This window comes from the organism of the source record quoted next, unplaced genomic scaffold (assembly GCF_019419815.1).
Source record: "Pyrus x bretschneideri cultivar Hongxiangsu unplaced genomic scaffold, Pyrus_bretschneideri_v1 Contig23, whole genome shotgun sequence".
In the NCBI taxonomy this organism is placed as follows: domain Eukaryota; kingdom Viridiplantae; phylum Streptophyta; class Magnoliopsida; order Rosales; family Rosaceae; genus Pyrus; species Pyrus x bretschneideri.
Genome location: NW_025999535.1, coordinates 6,027,740 through 6,037,693, shown reverse-complemented (window position 1 = coordinate 6,037,693; position 9,954 = coordinate 6,027,740). Strand labels below are relative to the sequence as shown.

General features: G+C 36.9%; 1 protein-coding gene across 1 annotated transcript; it reads right to left on the bottom strand.

The window, feature by feature from the left end:
- Positions 1-1,137: 1,137 nt before the first annotated feature.
- LOC103965914 (indole-3-acetic acid-amido synthetase GH3.6) lies at positions 1,138-3,762 on the bottom strand. The gene is made up of 3 exons (XM_009379014.3): positions 3,302-3,762; positions 2,150-3,081; positions 1,138-2,028 (listed from the first exon to the last, which is right to left on the bottom strand). Exons 1-3 carry the CDS (start codon positions 3,625-3,627, stop codon positions 1,442-1,444), a joined length of 1,845 nt encoding a protein of 614 aa, XP_009377289.1. The 5' UTR covers positions 3,628-3,762; the 3' UTR covers positions 1,138-1,441.
- Positions 3,763-9,954: the final 6,192 nt, after the last annotated feature.

The window sequence follows — 9,954 nt, the reverse complement described above, 5'->3', positions numbered from 1 at the left end:
GATAAATATCAATGCCCCAATCCAAAAAAATACTCAAATACAAAATAAATAATGCCAAAGTATTGGTGCTATTGCATGCAATTTTGTCTCATACATTCAATTTTGGTTTTCACTAGTCTATATATAAATCCAAACTTTGCAATATGACCATATACAGCCCTCATAGTTGATCAGATCGACCAAGAATTTTAGTTTATCCAATTTTATTTTCCTTCTATATACATAATTTCTTGAATTAAATTCCACGACATTTGCTTGGTCACCTTGTCTAGCAAAGAAAGGAATTAGTTTATCTTTATCCAATTCTATATATCTTCATATGCCTAATTTTCTTGGATAAATTCTACATTATTTTTTTTAGACAAATGATTGAATAGTACACTAAATTCATCTAAATCTAAGCTTAAAAATTATATAGTTTCATTACATTTAAGTACACATGATGAAGTACAATACTGTAGCCAACTTGGTTAAACAATATTGTCTTCAAGTGATTACAATACTCCATCTGGGTCATAACCTTTTTCCTTAAGTCGCATTATTTGGTCACTTTGACTAGCTCGTGGAACAAGTCACTGGGAGGAATATGATACTTTATCTTTAGAAAAGTGTTATCTTTTTCATTGTTTTTATATTAGTAACTCAATTACTACATATAATACTAACAAAAAAAAAAAAATTACTACATATAATATGGGAAAAGTTGGTGACCCTTTTTCTTGAGTGAAAAAGAAAGGACTTGGAATTCTGAGACTCTTACCGAGTGCCGTTATAAAGCACATGAGACTTCAGTGGACAAGACTCCTGGCAGGATCTAGGAATCAAATTCCCATGAATTTTTTTTTATTTTTTTTAACAAATAATATTATCTGGTTGGACTTAAACTCATAATAGACTAACAATAATGTGGTTCAAATTCACTTTTGGAGAGAAACGAACTTAAGACCTCTCACTTATAAGTAAAGAAGAATACCATTAGACCGTGGTACTAAGTTACCAAAAAACTTTTTTTCTTAATGAAAAAAAAAAGTTTCATGGCCACTTAGTACTACAATCTAAGTGGCCATGAAACTTATTAATTCAAGTAAATAAAAATAACTCTTTTCCATAAATAAATAAATACAGCTAATTAAACAATAAAGAAAAAGATTTTCCTTGAAACTGGAACAGTTTTTTGTACATGGTAGAAAAAGGAGCTATAAACTTCCAAAAAAAAAAGCAGTACTCTAAAAACTTCCAAAAAAAAAAAAAAACAAAATGAGAGAGATGAAAATAAAAAACATAAGGTTAACCTAATTAATTAAAATGGTAGTAGTTGCTACTCTTTCCCTAAGATGATTACAAAAGCACTTCTTGTGAACCTCCACGAAAGCAGCTTCTTCTAAAATCACTGGGCCAAAAGCTACTCCATTCCCCTTCCATTTCATTTTTTAATCCCTTCCTAATCAATGTTGCACCATTGCTTGTGGCCTGGGACCCACTTGGGGCACTTGGGGCTATAGTAGTTTGAGACCACCCTTGTGGTCAAGAGCTCCACAATGGGTGCAAATTTCACACACCTAGGGGTCTTGTATTGGTTAATGGAAGCTCCCAAGCTAATGGCATAGTCCATGAGCTTGTCAAACGTCCCCGTCTCGACAATCTTGATCTCGAGCGGTCCGATGGACTTGTCGGAGGCCCGGCCTTGCCGGTAGACGCTGTTCAGGGACTCTTCGACGGTGAGGCAACAGTCCTCAAAGACCGAGGGTGGGATTGGAGTTGTCCCATTGAGGCCAAGTTCCCAAAAGAGCACATAGTGTCCCGGGATTGTTGTTGTGTCCGCATAGCTAGTATATTCCGTCACGGTGGCATCGAACGGGACCAAATGGTTCACGGCATTTTTCACTGCGTTTTGGAGCTCCACCTCATCAGTCTTGTCCGAGTCAATGCTCAGGACAACATTTTTCCTGCATATGAAGTTGAACTGCGGTGCCTTGTTCTTGAATGATGCCACTCTTAGCACATCCCCCACTCTGTAGCGGTACAGTCCTGCGGATTAAACAGGCCCATGTCAATCTTCAGCACCAAAAATAACAAAATTTGTAATTTCATGAATTAAACCACTTAAAACACAAAAAATTTAAATAAAAAAAATCAAGTTACCACTTACCAGCATATGTTGTGACAACAAGCTCATATTCTTGTCCAAGCTTCACATCTGCAAGATCAACTAGTTCTTGCTGCTCCTTCTCATTGAGTGATTTGCGGACAGAGACGGGATTAGTATTAATCCCATTGTTCCTCTGGACTGGGAGGAACTCAAAGTATCCCATGGTGGGAATAAGAGTGTAGGACACTTCACTGGGTTTGCACAGAGGGTTTAGATTAACACCAAAGTAGCACTCCGAAGAGGCATACATAGTGCAAACCAGAGGCAGTCCGTTGCTGTAATAGTCCAGTGTCGGAATGTACTGGGACATAGTCCCGGTCACAATCACATCCACATACTTTGTGTTTGGCCAAAGCCTGGTAATAATCCCATGCCAAGAGTCCTTCCGGCATTCACCCTCAATGAAACTTGCAAGCTTCGGATCAGGCTTAAGGATCTTCATCACTGCCTCGCGGACTGACGGGTCTGTAATCTGGGGGTTAAGAGTCCCGGAGGCTATGTCCTTGCACAAAATAGTCCAGTGCTTCTCAAGAAACCTGATGGCCCGGATGAAGCCAGAGGCGAAAACAGCACCGACTCGGAGGACTTCCTTGTTCTGGCAGAGACCGCAGAGGAGTTGGGAGTACATGCTTTGGTAGGAGTCCGGGCAGAGGATGGTCTCATTGGGGCTGGTGTAGTTAGTGTAAGGGTCATAGGGTCTTTGTTTGAAATGTGAGCTTTTGTAGTAGCTGGTTAGGACCGGCCTGGCCACAAGTCCGCCGGGGGTTTTGGCCTCGGATTTTATGAACAAAAAGTACATTCCTTTGCCCTTGTCCAGTCCGGGGACATACTGGCTCATCACAGGCATCAGCAGACTGTAAAGTAAAGACCTCCTCTCTAGCTCCTCTTCAATTGTTGGCATCAGTTTTCTTTCCCCTCCGGATGTGCCAGAACTGCAACAAAAACAAGCCCATTCAGCCTAACCATTAAAATAACCGCAGGCCTAGACGTGAGTTGGCTACAACAGTATGCTCCACCCAAGTTCGAATCCCAGTCCAGTTGTTTACTAATTATTTATAATATTAATATCGCTTGAATCAACAAAACCATCCAAATAATCAATTACAAAAGTTAATTTAAAGGCATGAAGAAATGTAAAATGTAAAAACCCACCTGGTCAAAAACTCAGAAATGGGCTTGGAACAGAGGATATGGGAGGTGTCACCATTGGCGATACGGTTGATATCTGACTGGATATCTTCGTATTTGATAACGGGCATGATTTTTTTGAAAGTGTCACGGTCAGTGTGACCGTTGAGGCCGTGGCGCTGCAAGTACTCGACGTGAGCATTACGGGTGAGGATTTCAGCGAGGACTCGTTTTTGAACCTCGTGGGGGGTTTTTGTGACTTCTTCGATGAAGTGAAGGATCTTGTTGTTCTTGTCTTGGAGGTTATAGTCCTCCGTGGGATTCAGAAATTTCTTCGGTGCTTCAGGCATGGTGTTTGTGCGTAGTTTGGAATTAGAGAGAGAGAGAATTGGTTTGAAACTGTATGGGAGAGAGAGAGAGAGAGAGAGATTGGTTTGAAACTGTATGGGAGAGAGAGAGAGAGAGAGAGAGAGAGAGAGAGAGAGAGTGATGAAAACTAGATGATGGTTTAGGTGTGGGGAGAAAGAAAGGGAGAACCGGTGTTTATATAGAGCAGGAAAATGGAGGTGGCTTTGCTTTCACCTGGAGGGTTATATGGGGATGGGAAAGTAAATACAACAATAAAAAGAAGGGCATAGTTGTAAATATACACCGTTAGTATCATTTTGTTTTCCTTTTCTCAACATTTGCTACTCTCACATGAAAACATGGAGTTTCTATTCATTCATTGCCGTCCTTGGCTAATTCCACTAAGTATCTCCTTCCGTTGTTGGACTAGATTGTGAACTTGAATCCCTCATTTAATTAAGAGTTCCACAACATGCTATGCAAGATTGTAGTTCGATAAAAAAAAAACACATGTGTTAGAGATTAGGCAGTTAATTTGAATCGTTCATTCAACAAAGAGTATAGTAATATAACATGCCACATTAGTGTTACATTACATCATATATCAGACTACCGACGTGTTACACTACTAGTTGAATTAGACTTTTAAATTGTATTACACATTTAATAAAAAGTTTAAGAATATAACATGTAAGACTATCGACATGCTACATTACTAGCTAAACTGTACAATTATTCTAAATTATTCAATCAGTCAAATTCTGTCACCATAACAAAGCAACCACAAAAATAAAATCAAAAGTGAAGCAACTTTCCTATGATGTACATCAAATCTTTACAAACCTAAATCCCTTTCCCAATTGGACAATTCTATTTCATGGAAATCCCACTAACTTTAGCTCAAAATAAAATATTAATTCTATAAAAATCTTAAAATGAAATCACCTTTATATGAACTTTGTCATTTTGGAAGCTTAAGTAAGCTTAAGTTTTTAACCCATTTTAAAACGCCTTTTTCCTCTTGCGAAAGTAGTGGACTACTTGCTTACTACAGTGCATATCAAAGGGTACTTGTCGTACAAGGAAAAAAAAATTAAAAACTTTGAAGGCCTTTGAAACTCTTAAACAAATATTCACAGCCGGCAATATCCGGTAAACCTGCAGTAGGTACACTCTTTACATGCGCGCATGTACCATGGATGTATCACAAAATACCGGCAGTCACTTCATTTATTTTTTATCGCCGGTGGTGTTGCATTACCCGGTAATCAGAATTGAAAAACGACGTAACGATGATATTTTAACGTGATACTTACTATTACTTTTACTACGTATTTGTATTATTATTATTTTTTTAATAAAGATGAGATCTACATACATTAACAGATCCTACCTTCTACATACATTAACAGATCCTACCTTCATTAAAGAGATAGTACACATGTGTAGCATTAATCTTTAGTCAATGTTTAGCAAGTATAATCCGGGAGAAGAAGAATAATGTGTGCCATAGTGTACCGAAAAAGACTTGAAGGGTTACTTGATCAAGTATTCAATTGGAACTAGCCAGTTGGCTGCCAACTTGAATGCAAATAGGTAGTAAATATAACATTACTCTTTAGTCAAGTTTAGCAATGTTTAGCGAGTATAATTCGGAAGAAAAGAATAATGTGCGCAGTTGTGTGCGGTAAAAGACTTGGAGGGTTACTTGTTCAAGTATCCAAGTGGGAGCAGCCAGCTGGCTGCCAACTTGGTTTGTCGACACGTGTATGATTGGACCTCCTGTGCCTGCACGTTGTTAGTCTGTTGGGGAGTACATTTTTCTTCGGCTGGAACTCCTCCAATACTGCAAAATCTTATCTTAACTTTGCTTTGCAAAGAATTTATTTCTACGACTCGACAACCCGTGACAAGTTAATCTCTATTTGTTGTTCTTGATGCGTATGGTGAGTATTCCCAATAATTAAAGCATTAATCTCATTCCATTTGAAGAAGGGGTGGAACCTGAAATATATGACATGCTTCTATCTCGATATCCAAAATAGTCACATTTTATTATCTTGCTACATTTCATAAACGAAATATATATATGATTTAGATGTTCTCAGCATATGCATTCATTAAATGGCTTGCATCATCTTCGAGTGTCCGCCAGCACATGACCATCGCGATATCTTAGAACATCAGAATCGGAACGTGTCAATATAAAAGGCACATTTATATATCCAACTAAAGGTGCTCAGTAAAGATGATGAATGATAATATATAAACCTTTTTAGACATTGATGGCCAACTACTGTTGTGACAATTTACTAATGAGAATATTTAATGAGCTTGACAAAAGAGTAAATAAACTATATATGATTTTGGAGGGAACAAAATCATGGGTGGCATTGAAATTTGGGGATTTCGACTCAGTTTAATCCAATATTTGGACTTTCATCCATTATAATTGAATACGACAACTGAGTAAAATTCTATAGGAAGATATTCTTATATATAATTTGGGGATATATCTCAACTTACGTAGCATAGTTCCTCTTTATCTGCTTTATACTAATACTGCATATGATATCAAAATGTGATTTCTTTGGCATTACTCGCTAAATGAATATCGTATTAATTAAACCAATAGTTGTCTCATTAGAGTGAGGATAAGATCATAAATTTCCTACATTGGGTTGACTTCATTTTGTTTGAGACGACTTGCAATATATTCCATGTCCTCCTTGGTAAGCCTATAATTCATGAGGGATCCTCTAATTAAAAAAATAAAATAACAAAAGAGTACCTTATATAGAAAAGAACATTAATTAGTACATGGAATTGCATATATACACGCTTCTAAGATGTCTCCTTTAACGTTTTCCATAGTATTCAAGGGATTATGAGTATTATGCGATTATAGGAAGACTCGAGAGGATTGGATTTTTGTGTGTTTGAGGAGATGCTTCCTAATTTGAAGTGGTAAGATGGTTGAATTTTGAATCTTTGATAATATGAACACAAAGTGATAAAAAGAAAGTTAACCTAACCCTAGTAGAGTGGTTAGATGAAGAAAACGACTCTTGTCATTTATTTATAAAATGTTATTTTTGTTACTTCTTGAAGAACTTTGATCGATTTAAGTGGGATATATGAAAAGAAAAACCTTAGAGATCGAAAGCCACAAAAGTCTTCTTTTCTCTCTAGCAAATTTGTGGAGAATTTCCATCATTTGTGAGTAGTTGGAGCTTGCCTTGTTCAGATTGTTGGGTGACTAGATTGGCATGCATGATTTCTTTGCTCCTGCAAAGAGAGAAACGAGTGGACACACGTACACGTCAAGGTGGGCTTAACTTTTCAAATGCCAGATATAGGGAGAAAATAATTTCGTCTATATTGTTTGGTCTGCCCTCTTAAGGTTTTGATATTCGTTTGTATCTTATTTATGTACTTCTTGATTAGAAATAGGAGGATAAAGACGAAAGCACCTGCTGGCACTACTCGGTTAAGCTTAGCAAAAACATGCCTCCTCTCAATATTAAGCTTATTTATTCAAACACATTTCTTTGTCAACCTTCACGTGGAATCAGGCTATCTCAAAGTTCCACGTATGCAACGAATAATTCATAAATCTCAGAAATAAATAACAATTAGTTTGGAAAAATGGGTTAGAACGTGATTAGCTTGAGGGTTCGATTTCTTCCTATATAACAGAAAAGAAAGAAAATCGTTATGCACCCTGTTGGAATTAGAAAATGGTTAACTATAGGCCTGAATCCAAGAAAAAAAAGTTGTTTTGCAAGCTTACATAAACTATCTAATTTATTACAAAGAAAATAATACATACAGCTCAAGGGGGTAGCAGTCATTAGTCCTAACATTCGATACCTAACGTGTCCAATTATAAAGGAAGTTTAGGTCAAAGATAATCCTATTCATACCACAGGCAATGCCAAATTGCATGTGGCAACGTTAGAGATTTTAGGGGACCATTTTAATCAACAGTGCTTTAATTTGACTTTAACTTAAACAACAATTCCTCTTTATCCTTAAACAAGCAAGGGCAAGGCAAGTTTATGATTTTACAAAAATGAAGTGCTTTTCATAGTACAAAAAGCTCATTCAAATAACAAAGAAGTCAAGAGCATAGCCATGTGCACATATATAAGTAGAGTATGACTCCTGGCAAAGGACTTAAAGATGATACTTTTTTTTAATACAATGTTATATTTACATTAAGAGGTAGGAGCATAAGTTGTATCAAACTCATTATTAACGATATTTGAACCTAAAATACAAAATGACAAGTCTTGTCATTTGGTAGCATTGCTACCAAGTTGTCACGACTAAATGAAGCACTCATTAGTTACCTCGTAGCTAAATTTCAAGACTGTGTTTCGGTGAGGGATTTCCAAATTTCGAGGGTTTGAGGTCAATTTAGTAAGCACTGAATTATAAAATATTAGATAAGTGGAATTAGAAATGCACCATATGAGCATTACAAAGGCATGTAATAGGAATTTGAAACTCCCTTTTACATGCTTTTGCAATTCTCATCTGGTGCATCTCTATTCTTTCTTATCTAACATTTTGTGATCCTTCTCTTACTAACTTGACCGCAATCTCTTGTGATTTAGAGTCTGGAAGTCTCTCACCTAATCATAGTCAAAACAACTAATTAATTATCTAACCCTTATCGACCTAGTATTTCACCGATGGAAGATTCAACGCATTCTACAACAATCTGTGATTATTATACAAAGGCTTCCGAGTTTTGAATTCGCAACCCTAAGACCAACTCCAATGGTGGGCTAAAAGCCAAATTACCCCCCAAAATTTCCCCCCAAACCCACTCCAACCCAAGGGGAAATTTTGGGCTAAATGCTAAATGCTAAACCAATGCCAAATTTCCCCCAAAATTTAGCCCATAAATCGGAGTGGACTCCACCCAATATTTATCGAATTTAAATTTTTTTAGATTAAAATGTTCATAAAATTAATTTACGATAATCTACATATTTATTTATTTTTAAATTTAATTTAACAAAAAAAATAGCTTAAGTTTATTCTTTAATAATTCCGAGCTAAAATTTTAGATTAGAACGGTTGGAGTAGAAAAACTGTTTCTGGGTTAAAAACTAAATTTTCCGGACTAAAAAATTTGGTTTTTATCCCAACCATTGGAGATGATCTAAGGAAGAGGATTATATACAATTGAAGTTAAGAACTTACTCTTATATAACCGATAAGTTTTCAACTCAGAAATACAAAAGAGAATGGTTGTTATGAACAAAGTAACTAAATTAAAGTTTCTCAATCTGACGCAATCCCCCGTCACCATATACACTCCACGGGGAGATGTCTCGATCTGACCACGTGTCAAAGCCCCACCTCAGTCGTCGTTTGTTCACCCTTTTGGCCTAATCTAAGACTGGTCAAACCCCCGACTGGTAATATGATCGGATGGCGAGGAACAGAGCAAGTTCAGGGTCAGAAAACCCCAAAATAATGGTGGGAAAATGTGACCCAAAGCTCTAAGGCTACTGTAAGGGCCGGGGGAAAGTGGTACCCACAGGGCATTTGGTGGAGAAGAGGGGGAGGAGAATTGGGAGAAGACGGATGCACCGAGGAAGCAGGTAGGCCCGCGCCCAAGTGGGACGCATAGTGCTTGGTGTGAGTGAAGGATTTTGGGATTGTTTATTTATACCAACGACTGACCGATGAATGTGTCAATGTTAGAGAGAGAGAGAGAGAGAGAGAGAGAGAGAGAGAGTTCTGCACTGCATACAAGCTGAAACTACAGAGGAAGGGAATGTGGTGCCTGTGTGGGAGACAGAGCGAGTAATGCAAATCTTTGACCGTTGACCTTTTACCACCACAGAAATTTTTCATAAAAAGTAATTTTTCATTTAACATCTCGAGGAAGACGGAAAGATACATATGTGGATAGCATTATGTATTGCATAATGACAATAATTAAAAGAAATGAATGTGCAGAGTATATTGTTGATTATACAAACATAATATGTCAATATATATCCACGTTTTAGTCCAGTTGTGCGTGCCTTTTTATCTTTTTCTTGAAACCCTACTCTCTTATTAGGTTATTATCCTAGTTTTCTTCATATTTTATCTAGTGTGTTGATATCAAAGGTGTTTGAACTTTATTTCATATTTAGTTTTTGTCCATTCCATCAAATTTGTCTTCTTTTCTGTCAAATTTAAGGGTATAATGGTCGTTTTATACATAAAGAATTTAATTTATTCAAAAAGAGAAGAGCTTGGCTCCTTAGGGTTAAGGACGAGTTCCTCCTCAAAATACTTCATGACTTATTCATAGAATT

Bases quoted from the DNA above. Each gene is read 5' to 3' on its own strand.
- LOC103965914 (XM_009379014.3), bottom strand. From the start codon at position 3,627: ATGCCTGAAGCACCGAAGAAATTTCTGAATCCCACGGAGGACTATAAC. The intron at 3,082-3,301 runs GTGGGTTTTTAC...TTTTTGTTGCAG, and splicing joins ATTTCTGAGTTTTTGACCAG to TTCTGGCACATCCGGAGGGG. The intron at 2,029-2,149 runs GTAAGTGGTAAC...TTTAATCCGCAG, and splicing joins TGTTGTCACAACATATGCTG to GACTGTACCGCTACAGAGTG.